General features: G+C 42.0%; 1 protein-coding gene across 1 annotated transcript; it reads left to right on the top strand.

Annotated features, from left to right (window-relative positions):
- Positions 1–1,244: 1,244 nt before the first annotated feature.
- Positions 1,245–21,234, top strand: LOC139310055 (zinc finger protein 84-like). Its single transcript, XM_070934219.1, has 2 exons — positions 1,245–2,193; positions 18,036–21,234. The coding sequence occupies exons 1-2, from the start codon at positions 1,245–1,247 to the stop codon at positions 18,878–18,880; spliced, it is 1,794 nt and encodes a 597-aa protein (XP_070790320.1). The 3' UTR covers positions 18,881–21,234.
- Positions 21,235–22,109: the final 875 nt, after the last annotated feature.

Here is a 22,109-nt window from a genome sequence, read left to right on the forward strand (position 1 = left end):
TAACCAACACCTTGAATTGCACTCGGAAGACCACTGGGAGCCAGTGCAGCTCGCGCAGGAGAGGTGTTACATGGGCGTAACGAGGTGCACCCATAACCACCCGCGCGGCTGCATTCTGGACCATTCAGTCTTCAAAGTTTCAGTGGTCTGAATAAAAGACTTTAAAATGTTCCTCAAAGTTGTGGCTATCACAGTTATGTGGGGATGGCACTGGCTTGCATTCAAGATGTTTGTGGTGTCCCACAGTCATGGACTTTCCATTTGGAAACTGACTCCTAACAAACAAAATCAATTGGAAATTGACAGGAAGTTGCAAGCCACAGTCACATTACATTGCACTGAGCAGACCACAGTGATTTGCTGAATGACCACAGCCAGGATTTCATAAGTGGGCATAGGTAAATGATGTCATACTTAACGACCATGCCATTTAGGAATGGACTTGCCGGTCCCAGTGGCTTTCAGTAAGTCAGGACTACCTGAATTGGGATGTCATCAGCATGATTGTAGACAGTATTTCTTGCCTTTTTCTTATTTGGAGTGGTGAACTTCCATGGGCAAAAATGGTCCTTTAAATCTCGCCACAGATCTTGGGATCATTTCATCAATTAACACCCACCCACCTCATCACTCTAAAATTAGGCCAAAAAAATGTGAATATATGTATAATTTGTCCCCAGCACTTCCACATATATTTGATGATCTTTGCAATTCTTTGTTGACCCAAGTCAACAAGTTTCATAACTGAATGGGCATTTGACATTTATATTGAAAATATAAATAATTAATGTAAGAGGTTAAGTTAGCATGTTGCCATCCTTGCTTTTTATTGTAATGTAATGCCTTTGGATGTGCTTTTTTAAAATGTTGTATAACCATTTTATAAACCATAATTAAACTAACCCTTTTATGTGAATCTTACAGGCAAAAGAATGCCAAAGACAGCACTGTGGAGAACTGAATCACAAGCAGCATTAAAATGCAGAGGAAACCAAGGCAGCAATCAAAATCTTTTTAGTTCCTCCAGAAAACCCCAAAACTCCTCTTCTTCCCCAGCAGTTTACAGACAAGGAAGACAAAACCAGGAAAAGAGTTTTGAGATGGACAAAAAAAATATAGAGTATCTGGAAGAAACATATCAAAATATCAAGGGGCATAATTTCCTAGTTCAGAAAAAGAGGGAAATATCTGGAAGTCAGTGGAAACAAAAAAGTCACTTGGACAGCCAGATAAGGCAGACCATAATGCAGGCCTCACCCTGTGAGGAAGGAAATAGTAGCTTGAATCAATGCTCCATCCAAGAAGGGATTCAGAGTATTTTTGACGTCCTTGAGAATCCAAGAATGTCAGTGGTGGAAAAGATCCACAGATCTGCCTATTGTGGAAAAAGCAAAGATTGTAGAATTATGCCTGAGATGATCCTTACTGGAGAAAAGCCCTGTTCCCAATGTAGCAAAAGCTTTAGTCAGAACAGCTTCCCAGTTGTTCATGGAAAGGCTCACACCAGAGAAAAGCCCTACCAGTTGTCTCAATGTGGCAAAAGCTATAGCAAGCAGGCCAAGCTGATAATACACCAGAGGACTCACACAGAGAAACCGTACATATGTCCAGATTGTGGGAAATGTTTCAGTCAGAATTCCAATCTGGTGATACACCAGACAACACACACAGGAGAGAAACCATATGAATCTCTGGTTTGTGGAAAAAGTTTTCGTCAGAATTCCCATCTGGTGATAGATCAAAAGACTCAGACAGGAGAGAAACCGTATGAGTGTTCAGATTGTGGAATACATTTTAGTCAGAATTCTGATTTGGTGAGACACCAGAGGACTCACACAGGAGAGAAACCATATGAATGTCCAGATTGTAAGAAAAATTTCAGTCGAAATTCCAGTTTGGCAATACACCGGAGGATTCACACAGGAGAAAGACCCTTTGAATGTCTTGACTGTGAGAAAAGGTTCAGTCGTAATTTTGAACTGGTGATACACCAGAGAACTCACACAGGAGAGAAACCTTTTAAATGTCCTGACTGTGGGAAAAGTTTCAGTCGTAATTCCAGCCTGGTGAAACACCAGAGGACTCACACAAGAGAGAAACAGTATGAGTGTCCGGATTGTGGAATAAGTTTCATTCAGAATTCTGATTTGATGAGACACCAGAGGACTCACACAGGGGAGAAACCTTTCAAATGTCCAGTCTGTAGATGTTACTTCAGACATAAACCATCCCTTATTGCACACCAAGAAATACATATGAGGCAAGAGTAGATGAGTTTAGCGATGGCTTTTCATTTGTAATCTCCCATTGAAAGTGTGGGTGAGAAATTGACTATTTGAATTCTGGCCTTATTCTTTTTACTCAAACATATCTCAGAACTAGACTTATAGATGGAGAGAAAAGGGAAATGGAAAAAGGCTCACTTTTCTGGTTATCAGCAGAACGTTTTGTTTCTGGTTATTGGCAGCAGTTTCTGGATATTTCCTTTTGTAGAAGTAGTGAAATTCCTTATTATGGCTTCTGGGTAATAGTTTTGAAGATTAATTATGTAACTCCCATATGTGGAGTTTCAGTCTTCTACCTTGGTTTCCTCTAGATTTTTAGCCCCAGAATTCCCCAGCCAACATATAAATAGTTCTCAAGATACAACTATCATGGCCTTGCAATTACGGTTGCATGTTGCAATGGCTGTTAAGTGAGATTGCTTTTCTTAACTACCCGAATCATTTCTTACTCCCACTGGGTCCCTGCAGACCTTAGGTCTGACTCCCACCCCACCAGGCCTCACTTCCTCCTCCTCCTCCTCCTCCTCCTCCTCCTCCTCCTCCTCCTCCTCCTCCTCCTCCTCCTCACCTTTTGAAGATCTCTGATCCTCATGTCAGGGAAGTGTTGGAAATGAATTCAACCAACAAGTATGGGTCGATGAAAACAAAGAGATTTTATTAAAAGAAAATAATAAAAGCTATTTTGCAAAATAGGGTGGGTATATCCCAGCAGATCTCAACAGAGGAGTTTAAGCCAGGAAGCCACACCTAAAATTTCAAAAGCATTACATTTTATAGTTTCCTTTCCTGACGGTCCATTTCCCTCCTCCTTTGGACTTATTGGACAGGTCCTCCGGGGTTTCAGCTAATCCAAGATGCCTCAAAGGAATACATTATCTCCCTCTTTGTTTTCTCAGATTACTTTCTCTTCAGCTCCTCCCGTACCTGTCCATTACACATCTACCTAGCATCTCTCAGTTTTAAGGAATGTCTCCGTGCACCCTCAGCAGGCCCCTCTCCTATGCCAAAGAACAGAATAATGCCCACATGACCTTCTCCAAGCATATGCACCATAGACATGGGAGAAAAGTTCCACAAAGCATATTATCTAACTATATTGTAAAATTCAGTCATATTTAGATCTTAATGCAGGAAAGATACAATTGATTTCATACATATGTTTTTACATTTTACATACAAATGCTTAACAAATAAATGCTTAAATGGAAAATACTTTTGTAGCAGCATAACATATATTGTGCAATAAAATAACAAGTTTCTATTCAATTATTACTATTCCCTTCATTACCATTTTATTTTTGAATTCCCTACAGAAGGACGGGAGGACATGCATCCCTGGGCCTCATGACTGTGTCCTGGAAACAGCCACCATTTTCAGTGGACCCTGGATTCATCCCTGGGCCATGCGGTGGACTTGTGAAAGTGGCTGACATTTTGCCACACTATCCAATTATGGAGGGGTCCAAAGATGCCATAGGATTTTAGTTTTAGAAGTAGTTTGTCATGTACCACTGAAAGGCTTTACAGAAGTCTATGTAAATTGCATCTATTGCTTCGCCCTGATCAAGATTTGTAGTCCATATGTTTCTGCAGTGTAGAAGTTGTAGATCCCTCAGCAGGCCCCTCTCCTATGCCAAAGAACAGAATAATGCCCACATGACCTTCTCCAAGCATATACACCATAGACATGGGAGAAAAGTTCCACAAAGCATATTATCTAACTATATTGTAAAATTCAGTCATATTTAGATCTTAATGCAGGAAAGATACAATTGATTTCATACATATGTTTTTACATTTTACATACAAATGCTTAACAAATAAATGCTTAAATGGAAAATACTTTTGTAGCAGCATAACATATATTGTGCAATAAAATAACAAGTTTCTATTCAATTATTACTATTCCCTTCATTACCATTTTATTTTTGAATTCCCTACAGAAGGACGGGAGGACATGCATCCCTGGGCCTCATGACTGTGTCCTGGAAACAGCCACCATTTTCAGTGGACCCTGGATTCATCCCTGGGCCATGCGGTGGACTTGTGAAAGTGGCTGACATTTTGCCACACTATCCAATTATGGAGGGGTCCAAAGATGCCATAGGATTTTAGTTTTAGAAGTAGTTTGTCATGTACCACTGAAAGGCTTTACAGAAGTCTATGTAAATTGCATCTATTGCTTCGCCCTGATCAAGATTTGTAGTCCATATGTTTCTGCAGTGTAGAAGTTGTAGATTACAGGATAATTTATTTATTTTTTTGAAACCAAATTGTTTATTAGAGAGTAGGTGTTTCTAGGTGGAGGGTAATGGATTGGTTGATGATTGATTCCATGACTTTGCAGATGACGCAGCATAAAGAGATTGATTTGTAATTTTCTTTTTTTTTTTTTTATTGAAAAAGTTTTCAAATACAAATTTTTCCCCTTTTTTCCTTCCCCCCCTCCTCCCTAACCCCCCCTCGCCACCCATCCCCCCGTGACTTCTTCACACCAAAAACCTAATTCATAACAGATTACATAATATTTTACCATCGCCTTACTCTCTCCTCTATATACTGACCCTTACTTACTAAAAATATTATTAATATTATTACTTTCCCCTTTTACCATACATTTCAAAAAAAAAAAAAAAAAAAAAGCAGTCTGCTATAACATTGTATGATAACTTCTAGTTTAGCATAATATTATTATAACCCCCAATTTAGCAATAATCTACCCTTTTTGTCCTCCCCAAAACTTATATCTATGTATTGTTACAACATTTCAAAACAACCTTCCACTTTAAGACTGTATAATAAATCCTACTTTAACATTTATTCTTTGTGTATATTAATATAACATTTCAAAGCAGCCTTCCACATAAGTCCTAATTTAACATTTATTCAACTCTGTCCATTTCCTCCACTACCCTAAATATATCACTTAAACATCCCTTTTCTTAAGCTAATCCATCAGTAGACTAACATATTTCCACCCACTTTCCTACAAAATTACCATACACAACAATTCAATTCTTAATATCTGCCCACTCTACTAATATATATATATATATACATATATTCCGTTATTTAAAAAAAAAAAGACAATAACTTTAAATTTATAATACATATAATATCTTCTTTGATGTCTTTCCACTAGATTGTTGAGTCCCCCATCCATAATTGGGTAACATAGCATCCTGGTGCAACAGTTTGTTCAAAGTCTTCAGTCTTCATCTGCCCCCATCAGTAATGAATATCCTCATATATATATAAAAATAAAAACAACCACCCGAGTGACATTATAATTGTATTCCATATAGTTGTAATTGTGGCTTTCATCAGGATTATTAATTCCCATCATCGTAATGGGTAACAACCAGATCTTCTGCATGCCCCAACGTAACTCTCTTGCCTTGTAGCTCAGAATAATTATAATATATTTATCAGTACAAGAAAAGAAATCCAAAATAGATAATTCAAATCCAACAGATTAAGGCTCTTTTCACATCCCAAAATTACGGCATTGCAGAGGTCTGTCACTGTCCTCAGGATGATATTAACCAATACTTCGCCTCCACTATCTTTTCACATATTCATTCATTTTTTTTTAAAATCACTGGCTTCACCGTTGCTTAGTTTAGAAATTTCTGTTTTTATGAGACCTATTTCTTTTTTTCTTTTCTTTTTGTGGGTTTGATTTCCATCCTGTTTTCCTTTCTACAAGTTGTATATCAACTGATCGGTTTTCATTCTGCTTTATAAACTGATCTTGTTGGATCATCACGTTGAAATCAGATGCCGCTTCTCTCATATTTGTAGATAATCCAGCTGGAGTATCAAGAGAATCCAAAGACAGTTTGTCTACCACAACCTCTGTAATTCGATGTTTTCCCTTTATTTCCAACTCCTTCTGCTTATCCTGTATTGTGCCTATAGATGTTAAGTTCATTTTCAAAATTTTTTGATAAAATTCTTCCGCTTTTTCAACAGTATCTAATTGGTATCTTTCTCCTTGATATCTCAATATTATGCCAACTGGGGCATTCCACCTAAATGGAATATTTCTGTATTTTAACTCAGTCACCAGAAAACCAAATTTCTTCCTTTCCATTAACATCTTGGGGGGAAGCTCTTTGTAGATCCATATCTTCCTTCCATACAATTGCAAAGTAGAATTGAAGGAATTTTGCACAATTTTATTCCTAATTTCCTTGTCTGTAAAATAAATCACCACATCTCTAGGCAATTGCCTTTGCTTTGCAATCCAGGAGTTTATTCTGTACACTCTATCAATCCTACAAAACACTTCCCCAGGTTGAACCTTTAAAATCCCAGCCAGAATTTCAGAAGATATTTTCCTTAAATCATCTCTGTTATTTTCCTGTAAACCTCTGAGTCTGATCGCATATTCTGTAAAATTATAATGCATCATTAAGACCTCTCTTTCAATCCGTTGTTGTAAATTTTCTACATTACAAGACTTTTGTTCAACCTCCATTTTAGATTTTTCTTCTGAGCTATTGTCTTGAGTATTTGTCAAATCATTTTCAATTTTTTGTATTTTATTATCCAAATTGTCCTCAATTTCTTCCACTTTAGACTCTAATAAGTTAGTATTTTCATCCAACTTAGTCATAAATCCTACAAGATCATTAGCCATTTTAATAATCTTTCGATTCAAAATATCAAACTTTAATTGCACTAATTCTTTAATTTCCTGCTTAAATTTTTCAAAGTTCTGATTCACAATCTCATCCCTTCTTACAATCTCCTCCAAAAGAAATTCAATTATATTAAAATCGGTTTTCTGAGACTGGAGCTTTAAAACTTGGTTACGTATTTTGTTAATGGGGGAATCCCCCCCCATTGCTTGTTTGTCCAACTTTAATGCCATGTTTCAACACAGACAAACTATTTTTCTTAAAAAGAAAAGAGAGGCAGCAGAGAAAAAAAAAAACCTCTTTCCAACCAAGATGAATATCAAATCTCCAGGAAAAGAAAAAACACAAAAGTAGAGCTTTATTTTAAAGTGTAGCCAAAAATATTTATTCAGCTACTTTGTATCTCAATAAGAAACGGAAGGACTCTCCCTTTCAGCCCCTTCTCAAGCCTCGGCAATCGCCCTTTTTAAAGATTCTTTTTTCCTTTTCCTTTTCCTTCTTCAATAATTGTTATAAAATAAGTGAAATACTTGCAATTCGAGGTCACAGATCCAGCTCAAATCCCTTCAAATGTAACCAGGAGCATTTATTCTGCTATTTTGTAACTTAATAAGAAACGGAAGGACTTTCTCTTTTCAGCTTCCCTGCTCCAGTTTCGGCAATCGCCATTTTAAAAGGTCTTTTTTACTTTGTTGAATATCCTTTGTAAAATAAGTATTAATACTTGCAATTTAGGGTCACAGATCCAAATCCAAATCTCATCATCTTTAGTTAATCTGTTAAATATCTTAAAAGGCTTGTCTTCGTAGCCTTGTTCTGCAAAAAGGCAGAAGTCTCCCAACGCCCGGAGCGGGCGGCAAGTGCTATAGGGAGCATTCCTCCGCCCGCCCCCAAGAGTAAAAAAAAAAACCCCTGGGGGCTACGGAGAGCTCTACCTGCACTCACCTGCTCTATCCCACATTTCCTCCTGGAAATGGGGTTTTTCGAGCCGCCTTTGCGCTGTACAGGCGGCTCTTTACAGGCGAAGGGGCTGGCGGTCCCAAGAGACCGTCTGGTGGCTACGAAGAGCAAACCGGAAGTCCTGATTTGTAATTTTCGACTAGGCTGGGATCTCCCTTTTTGAAGATAGGGATGACCGTGGCTAGTGACCATAGGTTGGTTAGGGAGCTGAATGAAAAGGAAATCAATAAAATATACCTTGCAGTTCTTTTATTCCAGATTCCTCCATTCAACAGAGCTCAGATCCGAAAGCTAAATGACCACTAAAGGTAAAGGTTCCCCTTGAACATATGTGCTAGTTGTTCTTGACTCTAGGGTGCGGTGCTCATCTCCATTTCAAAGCTGAAGAGCTAGCACTGTCCAAAGACGTCTCCGTGGTCATGTGGCTGGCATGACTAAACGCCAAAGGCTCACGGAACACTGTTATCTTCCCATCAAAGATAAAAGACCTAAAAGACCACTATCACCATCCAAACCTTACTGGATCGCCACTGAAAATGACAGTGCAGGCTGTCCCTCTAAAAAGGTTAGCCTGGTTATTAGTCAACCATATGCTTTGGTGGGATATTCTACTCTTCCCTTTTGTTTTCTTTTTAAAATGTGTTTCAAAAATATTTCTTCTACTATATATTGACAATCACCCCCTCTTTCTTAGCCCCCATTTTCTAAGCCCTGCTGCATACATAGAGATTTCCATGCAGGCAGATTTAGAGAATTTACACATGGCATTTAGCAGATATAAATTTTCCTCCTCCAGGAACCAAGCTTCTTGCTGGGAGCTCTTGGATGCAGCCCTGGCCAGCAGGAGTGAAGCTGGCTCCCCTGAAGTGTCTGGCCTGATGGTGCTGCCATGTCCTAAAATCTTGGGAGCCACAAGGAATCAGTCATAAAGTTTTGGGGTATTAGAGAGGTTTTGATCTCCACTGAGAGTCACCCCTAAGAAAGCTGATTGTGTAATTCTGTAAAACCTTCATGAACTTTCAGGGCTGAGCACATAGCTCATCTTGGCAAGGTTAAGCAGCATCACATTTCACTATTTCAGCTGGCTCAGTTGCAAAGGTCGGTTGCTAAAGTCAAAAACGGCTTGATCGCATTTAATCAGCGAAACATTTTGCAAACGTAGTAGAGACAGGACAAGTGTGTTTTTCTGCCTCCTATCTGGCGATGGTGGCCAAACAGGCAACTGCCTAGAGAGCAGACAATACAGCGGGTGGTTTCTGTGGTTGGGCTTAAAGGAGTTAAAACCATCGAGTACTGCATAGCTAGAAAGGATGGGAGGAGAGGAGAAGCGCAAAGGAACGTCCTCTTCCGGATGACTCATGGGAGGAAGTTGGTGTGTGCAGAGCGGCTTTTGTGCTGTTTCCATGGTGGAAGCAGCAGCTGGCAGGTGAGTTGAGGGCTGCAGGTGGGAGGAGAGTCCGGGAGCAACTTGGGCTGGAAGCGGGGAAGCAACTGGGCTGAAGCCTCTCAGCTGCTGCTGCTGCAGGTTCCTTCCCTCCCCAAATGGAAGCCCACTGGTGCTGCAGGCTGGGAAACTGGGGGCTGCAATTTCTGCTGGTGGGAAGCTTGAAAAAGCCTCTTTCAAGTGGAGGTTGATTCTTTGGGAATGGCTTCCCTCCAGAGGTTGTGGCTGCTCCGTCCCTGGAGGGTTTGTAACAGGGCTGGAAAGGACCTTGCAGGTCTTCTATTCCAACCTCCTGATCAAGCAGGAGACCCAATATCATTTCAGACAAATGGCTGTCCTGTCTCTGTTTAAAAGCCACCAGTGATGGAGCACCCACAACTTCTGAAGACTAAGCTTTTTCACTGGTTAATTGTGCACAGTGTCAGGAAATTTTTCCTTAGTTCTAGGCTGCTTCTCTCCTAGATTAGTTTCCATCCACTACTTGTCTTGTCTTGCCTTCTGGTGCTTTGAAAAATAAGTTAACCCCCTTCTTCTTGCCCCCTCAAGTATTGCAACACTGCTATCATGTCACCCCTAGTCCTTCCTTTCACTAGACTTACCCAATTCCTGCAACCCTTTTTTATATTTTAGCCTCCAACCCCCTAATCATCCTTACTGCTCTTCTCTGGGTTAATATAGAGTCTCAATGTCTTTTTAAGTCTCTGGTGATGAAAACTGGATGCAGTATTCCAAGTGTGGTCTTACCAAAGGATTATAAATTGGTACTAACACTTCATGTGATCTAGATTCTACCCCTCTGTTTAGGCAGCCTAGTATTGTTTTGCCTTTTTTGGCCACAGCAATACACTGTTGGCTTACATTTAAGCGATTGTCCACTAGGACTTCAAGATCCTTGCCGCAGGTACAGCTATTGAGCCAGGTTGTACCTATGCTGTACCTTGACATTTGGTTTTTCTTGACTAAGTGTAAAACCATATATTTCATTTTCTTAGATAGGCCCCAATGTTCAAATCTATTGAGATTCTTCTGTATCTTGAGCTTGTCTTCTGGGGTGTTGGTTATTCCTGCCAATTTAGTGTCATCTCCAAATGTGATGAGTTCCCCTTCTATTCCCTCATCTAAATTGTTTATGATGATATTGAAGAAAACTGGGCCTAAAACAGAACCCTGGGTTACCCCACTGCTTACTTCCCTCCATATAGATGTAGTTCTATTGAGGGCTACACGTTGAGTGCTACTTGTCAGCCAGTTACAAATCCATCCAATGGTGATGTAGCTATCCCATATTTTTTAGCTTACCAAGAAGTAGAGAGATCTACTTTATCAAATGCCTTACTGAAATTCCAGTATACTATGTCCACAGCATTTTGCTGGTCCACTAATTGAGTCACTTTGTCAAAGAATGAAATAAGATTTGTTTGGCATGATCTTTTTTTTAAAAAAATCCATGTTGGCTTCTGGTTATAAATTTGCTTGCGTCTAGTTGTTTGCAGATCTGTTGCTTGATTTCTAGGATCTTTTCAGGCATTGATGTCAGGCCGGGGTGAAATGCTCCCAGTTCGGACCGGATCACCTGATCTGGTAGCGATGGTGGCGGGTGGTTCGGAGAACCGGTAGCAAAAATCACTGCCCCCACCATGCCTAGCTGAGCCGCACGATTATCAGAGGCTTTTTTTTTTTTACTTTTAAAAGCATTTTTTCTACAACCTCTTCCGATGAAAAAATGTTTTTAAAAGTAAAAAAAAAAAGCCTCTGATGATCGCACGGCTCAGCTGGGATCAATAGAGGCTTTTCGAAGCATTTTTTTCTGCAACCTCTTGGCCAAAGAGGTGGTAAAAAAAATGCTTTGAAAAGTCTCTGACGTTCCCAGCTGAGTTCCCTGATCGGCAGAGAGGCATTGTTTAAAGAGCTTCTCTTGACAATCCCATATGAGTTCCTGATCAGCAGAGAGGCTTTTCAAAGCATTAGAAAAAATGCTTTGGAAAGTTTAAAAAAAAAAAAAAAAAAAGTTGGCCACGCCCACCCAGTCACATTACCCCCACCACCACCAAGTCACGCCCACAGAACTGGTAGTAACAGATTTTACATTTCACCCCTGTGTCAGGCTGATTGGTCTGTAGTTTTGCGAATCCATTTTCCCCTTTTTTGAAGATGGAAACTACATCAGTGTTCTGACCCAAGTCATGGTGGCAAGGCAGGGCTTAATAGCGTCTGTTTATTGCTCACTTATCACAGTGTCAAACGATCCACCAATGGTGCCAGTGAAGCTCCGCCATAGCCCTCAGCCCCAGTCTGAATTCCCCTGCTCTACAAATTAGGTCTTAGCTGATCATGAGGCAAAGAAGGAAGTAACAATACCCACAAGTTCAGAGTTCTAATAACAAAAGCACAGTCTGAGAGTCAAGTCCAAAGTCCACAAGCAAATCCATAGTCCAAAGTTTAAGGAACAGGATCCATTAAAGCCGAGAAGGTGGACTTCAAAACAAGCAGGTGTTTCCAACACACACCTTTAATCAGCATCTGGTTAAATCATCCTTCCTCAGCTTTTCCTTGTGAGGAGGGGTGGGGCTGCTTCCTCTCTAGCAGCTTTGCTGACCTCTGTCCATCCCTCTGGTCTCCTCTCCTCACCTGTGCACCAAGGCTGTGCACCAAGGCTCTTCGGGAGAGGCAGATGTCCCCACATGTAGGAGAAGAAAAGGGTAGTAATCCATTGGATTGATTACATGCCAGAGTTCTGAAGAAACTGGCAGACCTGATCTCAGAACCACAACATTCAAAGATCCTTGAACACCTGGGAACTACCAGTGGACTGGAAAAAGAGTTGATTGTCACAGTTTTATCAAATCCCAGGGAGGGGGAGGAGGAGGAGGGAGAAGGAACAACAACAACAACAACAACAACAACAACCAGGATTGTCCTATGGGGAGATTCCAGAGGCTGAGGCAGTCCCAAGGCTGTCTGGCAGTGGTGGGAGACAGAGAGCTGCCTGCAGGAGCAGAGCAGCTACAGAGGATCGGGAGCCTGTCATCTCTGCTGGCCCAGTGCACGAAGATCTTTGAAAGATATGGTTCAAAGCTTCTTAGATCACGTCTGCCGGCTCCTTCAGAACTCTAGGATGTAATCAATCTGATCCTGGTGATTAGAACTTGTCTACAGTGGACAGGTGTTCTCTTACCATTTTCTTGCCTATTTTAATTTGTATTCCTAGTCTGTCTTTTACAGTTCTGTTTTTGGTGGGTTGAGCTATTTTTTCTTTTTGCGTGAGAACAGATGCAAAGAATGAACTAAGCAGCTCCACTTTCTCCCTGCTGCCAGTCACTTCCTTGTCATCTTCTCCCATTAGTGGACCAATTGTTTCCTTGACTTTTTTCTTGAATTTTACATGTTTGAAAGAAACTTACTAAAGGTTATTTTTCTCATTTGTGGGAGGTCTTAGTTCATTCTGAGCTGTAGCTTTCCTGATTTCATTTTTGTAGGTTCAGGCTATGTGCTGGTATTATCCTTTTGCCTTTCAATTTATCGGAAAGACTCACTTCTTTTAGAATTCTTATTTTTCTTTTTCCCTAGTATTGTGCTGGAGTGGGTTTTAGATCACTATAGGAGACCTTTTGGATGACAAAGTTGTCATCTAGTTCATCAGGAAGTTTTAAGACGGGACAGCCATTTGTCTGGAATGGTATAGGGCAGTGATGACTAACCTTTTTGCGGTCGCATGCCCAAAGTGGGAGGAGCATGGAGGGTTGCACATGCGCGTGCCCACACCCGTAATTCAATGCGTGAGCGACCCCCCCTGTGCTCCTCCCGCTTTTGACATGTGGCATGGTGGGCTTGGTAGGCCCGTTTTTTCGCCCTCCCCAGGCTCCAGAGGCTTTCTTGGAGCCTGAGGAGGGCAAAAACGGCCTTCCCCACCCCACCCGGAGGACTTCGGAGGCTGGAAACAGTCCGTATCCCAATTTCCAGTGGGCCCAGAAGGCCTGAAAATCAGCTGGCCGGCATGCGAGCTGGAGCTGACCTAGGGCAATGCTTGCGTGCCCACAGATACAACTCCGCGTGCCACCTGTGGCATGTGTGCCATAGGTTTGCCATCATGGGTATAGGGGTCTCTTTCCTGAGCAGGGGATTGGACTAGAAGAACTCCAAGGTCCCTTCCAACTCTGCTATTCTATTACACTGTTTTCTTGGCAACAAGATTGGACTGAATCCGCCACTGGATTTTTGTTGTTTTACTTCCATATCTTGCCATGGTGTTTCCTATTCTGTGTATTAACCAGGTTCAACTGTACTTGTACTAATGCGGCACTTTTTAAAAAATACTGTACTTTTCTGTGTAGAAGATGCTACTTTAAAAAAAAAAAACTTTACTTGAAAATGAGGGGCGTCTTATATACGGTGGGCCAAAAGGAGAAGGGGTGGCCCATCCCCGTCTTCCAGCTGCTGGGCGTGGCGCTGCAATGGAGAAATGGGAAATGGAGCGGCCGGCATGAGGGAAGAAGGAGCAGGGAGAAGATAGAAGGAAAGCAGCCTCCTTCCCTCATGTCAGCCGCTCCATTTCCTGTTTCCCAATTACAGCACAGCGCAATGTCACGGAGCTTGCCCCACCCACCACCGCCCAGATGTCCTGTAACAGGGTTACAGTTACTGGTATTTTCTTCTGTTAGTAATAGAAAATCATTGCCAAAATATTACAGGTTTTATACAGCCATTCGGAACACATCTGTTACGAGGAGTTGAGGTTTGTCCCAACGAACCGTGAACCTGTTCACATGCAAACGCACTGGGGCTGAAATAAAACTGACAGAGGAGTCTTGTAAAAATATACTTTACTAAAAACATTAAAAAGTACTAATGTCTTTAAAACACCTCAATAACTAACACTTATCTTCATTAGCTGAAGCCAGGCCGTCTCCCCAAATTCCTCTCCTGCAATACTGAAACCAGTCCTCTTAACCCTTTCCAAGGGGAAAGGAAAAAGCTAATACAACACTAAGTAGTTTCAGGATCGATATATCATCGAGGCAGTGGGAAGCGGGGCAGCTGTAGGCTTCTCAGCAGTGATGAATGAGGGAGTCCTGTAGAGGGCTTCTGTGAGTCAAATCACCTGTAGAGTTGATCCAGTCAGCATCGTGGTTTGAAGCTTCTAGCAGGGAAATTCTCCAGCTCTTCCTCTTGGTCGTGGCCTCAGCAGCAGCAGCAGCAGCAACCACAGCTCAGAGACAACAGCAGATGCTAGCTTGCAGGCATATGCTGGCTTGCATGCTCAGCTCAGCAAAGGCAAGCTTTCTTCTCCCTTCTCTCTGGCTCTCTGGCTCTGAGCTTCAGCTCTAGCTCAGGTATTAATCAGTGACTTTGTTTCAGCTTTATCTCTTTACTCAGCTCTCTGAGTCCAGGCTTCTTCGGGCTGCTTGGCTTGGCTTGCTGAATCTTAAGCTGGATCAATCAGGATCTCTGGATCTGTTTGGCAGGCAACAAGCTCCTACTTATATAGTGAGTCAATGGGCAATTAACTAGGGCGGGGAAGGCTTGTGGTTAATTGCAAGACGGAGATTGGCCTGATTGAACCTTTGCAGTTTGTAACTAATCTTATAGTCACAGCAATCCTGGCAATACTCTTGACAACGTCACACAGCAATGTGTGATGTGTCTTCTTTAGCAGTCGGGGAGGAGGGAAGAGGCCTTTCTGTAAAAACGTTGGTGGTCTTAAAATCTCTAGAGAAATTGTTGAACTCGGCCCTTACTGTTTTCGGAGACAGCCAGATTAGTCCAGTTAGCAACGGCATTGAAAGTGCAGACCTCACCCATGGGAGGAGTTGACTTGCAGCAATCTCTCATACACGTGGAGCCTTCATACAGCTCTCCCCTCCCCAGCCCTCCCTGCAGCCCCTGGGTCCCCTAGCACATGCTGCCCATGTAGAGCTGATTCTGCCTATGGCCACGGGCGACCCGCAGCCCCTGCACTCCGAAAACCGCAGGTTGGGCTGGTCTCAGAAAGGATCATTTTGCGGTCAGCCAGATCTTGGTTCCCCGTCAGCCATGCCATTGAAGAAGCTGGGCAGCAACCGCGGTGCTCACAAGGGGGCAACAAGGCAAATCCTTCCAGAAGACACCTGCACACAAAGGAGCTGAATGGAGTGATGGCCAGCAGCGAAGGAGGGAAGGAAGGAAGGGGCAAGCGGGTCTAGGCACAGAAGCCCCAACTTCTCTCACGATGGCTGCTCTGTTTCCCCATTGCAGCGCAGTGCCATACTACAGAGCTTGCCCCACCCACCACTGCCCAGATGCCACTCGCTTCCCCCAAGCATTTCTTTGCTAACCTGATTTCCACATCCATCGCGTTTCTCTGTCGCGTTTCTCGCCATCGTGTGCAGGGAAACAAGTTTGTTGGACTAAAAAAAAAGTTCAGTCAATCAATTCCAACTTTGCAATATCTTTTTTTTCCGTGAGAAGTTGGAATTGATTGATTGAACATTTTTTTGGGACTACATGAATTGGGATGTCATCAGAGGGGTTGTGGACAGTATTTTCTGTCCTTACTTGGAGATTAGGACTTCCATGGGCAAAACTGGTGCTTCAAATCCTGCAAAGGCTTTAAGCATAATTTAAAGCCCCCACATCTTTAAAATTAGCTCAGGAGGTTTGGCTGTAACCATTTTTGGGACATTTTTTCAGGCTTGAAAGACATCAATTTTCCACATACATACTGTTATAGGTATGTGTATTTATATTTCTCTCTGTATGCCTATATCTGCAATTGTATAATCTATCCCTAGCACTTCCAGGTATATTTGATGATACCTTGTTTCCCTGAAAATTATATTGGGTCTTATATTTATTTTTAGTCCAAAAGACCCATAGGGCTTATTTTCAGAGGATGTCTTTATTTTTTTCATCACAAGTCTTCCTGAAGGTGATGGGAACTGCAGCCTGCCACAACTGAAGAGTTTAGTTGAGCTGCAAAGTTGAACGCACCCATAAAACAGTGGTGCACGCCAAGTGAAGAAGGGTTGTGAGCATTGAAGGCGTGAGTGTCTGTATTTCTGTGGATCATGCATGGAATTCATACCGCGCCTTCCCATTGGCATTCAAAGAGGCTAATCGTGGTAAATACAAATCATTTTTTGAAAAAAGATAAAAGGACGGATTACATTATTGATGATGAATGTCAGTGAAAAGGCAGTTTCCAAAGCCTTCCTCCCCCACCGAGTGAAACTTGAGTTGACTCAGAGTGGGATGTCTCAGGACACCCGGCTTTCTTTCCACTCTTTTGCAGAGGAAGAGAAAGCCGGTAAAGCCTGTGGGACAGTCCAGGCTGCCTCCAGACACTGCTTCAGAGTGAGGGTGAGAGAGAGAAGCTGATTATTGAGGCTCTGGCCAGTGCTGCCTACCCGCCAGATTCCCCGATTCAGGGCAGGGATAGAAAAGAGGCAGCCTCTGCTTGCCTCCGGCCCTGGCTTTCTTGACATTGAGGCCACATCACCGCTGTGGCAGCAGCAGGCAGAGGCATGTGGGGGGGAGGCACGTGATCTGGCCTGCCTGAGAGGCCATGCAGCTGTCTATCCCATCACAGCGGTGGTCATGGCCCTGGGCAAACAAAAACAGACGCTGGGATGGAGCGGGAGGGCTCTTAACTAGGGCTTATTTTTGGGCTAGAGCTTATATTAGGCACATGCTAAAAAATTCTAGCGCTTATTTTCTGGGCGGGTCTTATTTTCTGGGAAACACGGTAATCCTTTGCAGTGCTAAGAAATTGTGATTGACTGAAGTCAACAAGTGAATTTCATGTTTGAATGGATATTTTAACTTGGATCTCGGTAGTATTTCCATGTGTCAAATGAATAATAATGTAAGAGAATATTGTAATATTGTGGCATTTTTGCTTATCTGTTGTAATGTATACTTTTTTCTCTTTTTCACATCTTCTGCAACCATTTTATACGCAATTAAAGTTACACTTTTCTTTGAATCTTATGGACAAAGAAGATGGCAATGAGAGTACTCTGGACAATTAATAATAACAAGCACCATTGAAAAGGAAAGAAAATTAAGCCAGAAATCAAAATATTTTCCATTTCCTTCAGAAAACCACACAGTTTTTTTTCCTTCACCAACAGGAGAGAAACAAAGGAGAGAAAATCAAGAAGAGATTTCTAGTTGGAAGTATGTGGATCTCAAAGATACATGAAAAGTCAAGAGAGATTATTTTTCCATTCAGGAAAAGGGGGAAATATCTGGAAGTTACTGGGGAGGAAGCCACGTAAAGCAGACAGTGTTACAGGCCTCGCTCTGGGAGGAAGAAAATCACCAGTAAATTAAAGCACCACTAAACAAGGGATCATCCATATTTTTCACCTCCTCAAGAATGTTAATTGTGGAAAAGCTCCATAGACGTGTCTGTTCTGGGAAAGATACAACTTGCAAATCACAGCTGATTATGCCAGAGGGGATCCAGACTGGAGAAAAGGTATACAAATACTCTGAATGTGGCAAAAGCTTTGGTCACAACAGCTTCCTTGTGGTTCATGGAAGGACCCAGACAGGAGAGAAGAAATACAAGGGCTCCCAATGTGGTAAATACTTTAGTGACATGGCGACATGATGATACATTAGATAGAATACCAGATAGAAAACATACGAATGTCCAATTTGTGTGAAAGTTTCATTGGAAATTCCCACTCATGAGACAACAGAGGACTCATAAAGGAGATAAACCCTTTGAATGTGCTATCTGTGGGAAATGTTTCAGTCAGAATTCCAAAATGGTGATACACCAGAAGACTCACACAGGAGAGAAACCATATGAGTGTCCAGATTGTGGAATAAGTTTCATTCGGAATTCTGGTTTGGTGAGACACCAGAGGATTCACACAGGAGAAAGGCCCTTTGAATGTCCTGATTGTGGGAAAGGTTTCAGTCAAAATTCCCACCTGGTGACTCATCAGAGGACTCACACAGGAGAGAAGCCCTTTGAATGTCCTGATTGTGGGAAAGGTTTCAGTGATAATTCCAGCCTGGTGACACACCAGAGGATTCACACAGGAGAAAGGCCCTTTGAATGTCCTGATTGTGGGAAAGGTTTCAGTCAGAATTCAAACCTGGTGACTCATCAGAGGACTCACACAGGAGAGAAACCCTTTGAATGTCCTGATTGTGGGAAAGGTTTCAGTGATAATTCCGGCTGGGTTAGACACCAGAGAACTCACACAGGAGAGAAACCATTTGAATGTCCTGATTGTGGGAAAAGTTTCGGTCAAAATTTCCATCTGGTGAGACACCAGAGAACTCACACAGGAGAGAAACCCTTTGAATGTCCTGATTGTGGGAAATGTTTCAGTGATAATTCCAGCTGGGTTAGACACCAGAGGATTCACACAGGAGAGAAACCATTTGTATGTCCTGATTGTGGGAAACGTTTCAGTGAAAATTCTAGCTTGGTTAGACACCAGAGAACTCACACAGGAGAGAAACCATATGAGTGTCCAGACTGTGGGAAAGATTTCAGTACTAAGGATAGCCTTCTAAATCATACACACAGGGGAAAAACCATTTAAGTTCCCTGAGTGTGCATGATGCTTCAGGAAACTTTCCAACCTTATCGTACACTAGAAAATCCACATGAGGCCCAAAGTGATGAGTGTAGACAGGGTTTGAATTTCATTTCTAATGTCACATTGTAAGTCCAGCTGAGAAATTGACTATTTAATTTGACTACAAAGAATTTGCCTGATTTTTTTGTAGGCAAATATGTCATGATATCAGTCAGAAAGGAAGAAAGAAAAAAATTGGAACATACTAGTTTGATAAAGGCTATCTGGCCATCAGCAGCAGAAGTTGCTGAATATTTATTTTTGCAGAAATTGTGCAATTATGTAAAAATCTTTTTGGGAGTGTTCTTTGCATTTTTATCATGGTAGATGATAGAAATGCCACAGGCATAATCCCAGCCTTTTTCTCCCTGGGTGCCCCCGAGATTTTCAGCCCCAGAATTCCCCCAGCCAGCATCTCTTTGGGATAGGAGCACCCAGACTATAGTTAAGAGATTGTGGCTCCTCATATAATAGAAATAGCACCTTGACTTATTTACCGCTTCACAGTGCTTTATAGCCCTCTCTAAGTGGTTTACATAGTCAGCATATTGCCCCCAACAATCTGGGTCCTCATTTTATCGACCTCGGAAGGATAGAAAGCCAAGTCAACCTTGAGCCGGTGGGAATTGAGCTGCCAAACTGCGCCACCATGGCTCTTATGAGGAGAAAGTGAGCGTAGAGTGGAGGGATTCAAAGTTCATCTTTTCCTAACTGTTCCAGGAATTCAGCATACGAAGCATGTCTGTTCAGATTGTGTCAAGAATGAGGCACGCAAGTGGAAGAAACCACATAAATAGCAAATATTTTGGGGGAGTTTGGGGCAGTGACAAAACCAGTGTAAAATTTCAGATGTAAAGGCTGTTCTGCCCTGCAGGTGACCTTCATGAAGAGCTGTAGAAATACTGAGTTGAGGAGAAAAGGGATTGTGGTTTTCAGCACAGGATCTCCAGGTTTATTCACAACTCCTGCTGTGATCTCCTTTGTTTTTAGGGGCCTCCTTGTTAAGACTTTGACAGCTGGGGCCTGAGAGCAGCACCAAGGGACTGATACTTTTGTGGTTCTCCCCCCTTGGTGGGGAGATGTGAGAAAAAAATTGTACAGTAGATAATCAAGCAAAATTAAATAAAGCCAACCTAAGAGTCAGAGGGGATGGTCTATAGAGCGAGGTCAAAAGCCATAAGTCCCTACTCAGACGAACAGTCCATTTCCTCAGAACCAAACTTTGAAGCTCAGATTGAAAGGTGGAAAGTAGGTGTTATTTGGAAGATACTGGATCTTGAAAACTGCAGCCTTGAATTTAGGGCTGGAGTAGCAGGAACAGCTGCATGGATAGATTTTTTGGGGAGGAAGAAAGCCCAGTTTGGTGGTCACCAGGCTACAGCCTGAGAGACGCTCATTTCCGGTCCTGCTTTAGGCACAAAGCCATCTCAGAGGCCTTGGCCTGTCCCATCCTCTCAGGTCTTTGAAGGGAAATCTGCTTACAAAAAATCTTGCCAAGGAAACTGCAGAGAAACGGGAGTGCAGGATAACTCCCCAAAACCTACTTTTGCAACTTTGGAGAGTGAAGCCTGACCTACTTAGCTTCCCAAGATTAGGGACGTGTTGTGCCATAAATATTTATGAAGTTCTTGTTTGTATGCACAGCTGCTAAATTATTTCCAGCTTCATCCTATGAATAGAATAATGAAACCTGGAACAATAACAATAACACCCACCTTCCAAACCACATCTAGATAGGAGAGATTCTTTCTGTCTGCATCCTTGCAGAGCCTAAATCTCACTTGGGGGAAGACTTGCTCTGAGCAGCCTTCCCAATCTCCACAGGAGTTAGCTTTATTATTCCCAAACAGTTTGGGCAAAAGACTTGGAGGGCAATACTTTCCAGAAAGCTGATGTATAGATTTTGCACTTTCTTAGGGGTGACTCAGTGGAGATCAAAACCTCTCTACATCTCCCAAACTTTATGACTGATTTGCTGTGTCTGCCAAGGATTTAAGACCCAGGAGAATCAGTGGGTCAGAGGCTCAAAGGGAGCCAGCTTCATTCCTGCTGCCCAGAGATGCTTCCAAGCACACCCATGTTAAATGCCTTGTGCGTCTGTAACTTTGCATACACAGAAGTCTCCATTAAGTCAAAGTGAGAAAGTCACATACCCAGCAGGGCTGGAAAAGGGGGCTTAACAAGAGGAGATGACTGCCTGTATATGGTAAGAGAAATGTTTCCAAAAGGCATTTCCAAGGGCTGGAAAAAAGATTGGTAATACAGATGTTCATGCAACAATGTACCACTCTTTGTTTGATACCCATTCCTTTTTTAAATTCAATATATTAATCTAATAAAATATACAAAATCCTTGCCAAGGAAAAGGCTGACTCTTTGTTTGATACACATTCCTTTTTTTAATTAGAAAATTTAATCTAATATATAAATCAAACAAAAACAAAGAATGGATACAGGGAAGCAGGAAAGGAATCAAAAAAAGAAAAATATAATTACACCTTCCTCCTTTTTCTCTGCTGAGAAATTGTCATCACACATTCTTATATAGAAATTATTTCTGCTCAGTTGACCAGAATAAAAACTTCCTTGGAAACGGATCCTGGCCTGAAGTCCATTCCTCAGAGAAATCCAGTCCAACATTTCCCTTCCACATTGCTCGTAGGAACAGGGAGATTTTCTCAATGTACAGGTAGCAAGCAGTAACCAGATCCTCATGGTTGAATCCCAGATAAGGACTTATTGGGCCAGGTGGGATCCCAAGGAATGAGACGGGACCAGCAAGCCATACCTGATTACTTCCTGGCAGTCAATGGGGGAGAAGAGAGGTTAAAAAAAAAAAGCATAAAGTAAGGGAATATTGTGGCCAAAACATGCCTCATCTAAAGCAACCAATCACTTTGAAGATTCAACATATATTAAGCATGCAAACAATCACTGTGCACAATGGATTCCAGCAAAGCATTGGCAGCTTTCTAAGCAGCCCTGACCTAAAGCAGAACCGCAGGTTATATATACTGTTGGCCCACTACATTAGAAAGATGTAGAAACAGGCAAGCACCCTATAGAGTACAGCATGACGTTGGAATATTTTTGATAATCTCATTATTTCTCCCTGCCTACAAGGTCAGCAGGACAACTATGTGCTCTGTGAGATACGGTCAGGGAATATAAACATTTTGGCCAGTGGTGGGTT

The sequence above is a fragment of the Pituophis catenifer genome, unplaced genomic scaffold (assembly GCF_029215685.1).
Source record: "Pituophis catenifer annectens isolate HBS135680 unplaced genomic scaffold, rPitCat1.0.hap2 SCAF_2, whole genome shotgun sequence".
NCBI lineage: Eukaryota > Metazoa > Chordata > Lepidosauria > Squamata > Colubridae > Pituophis > Pituophis catenifer.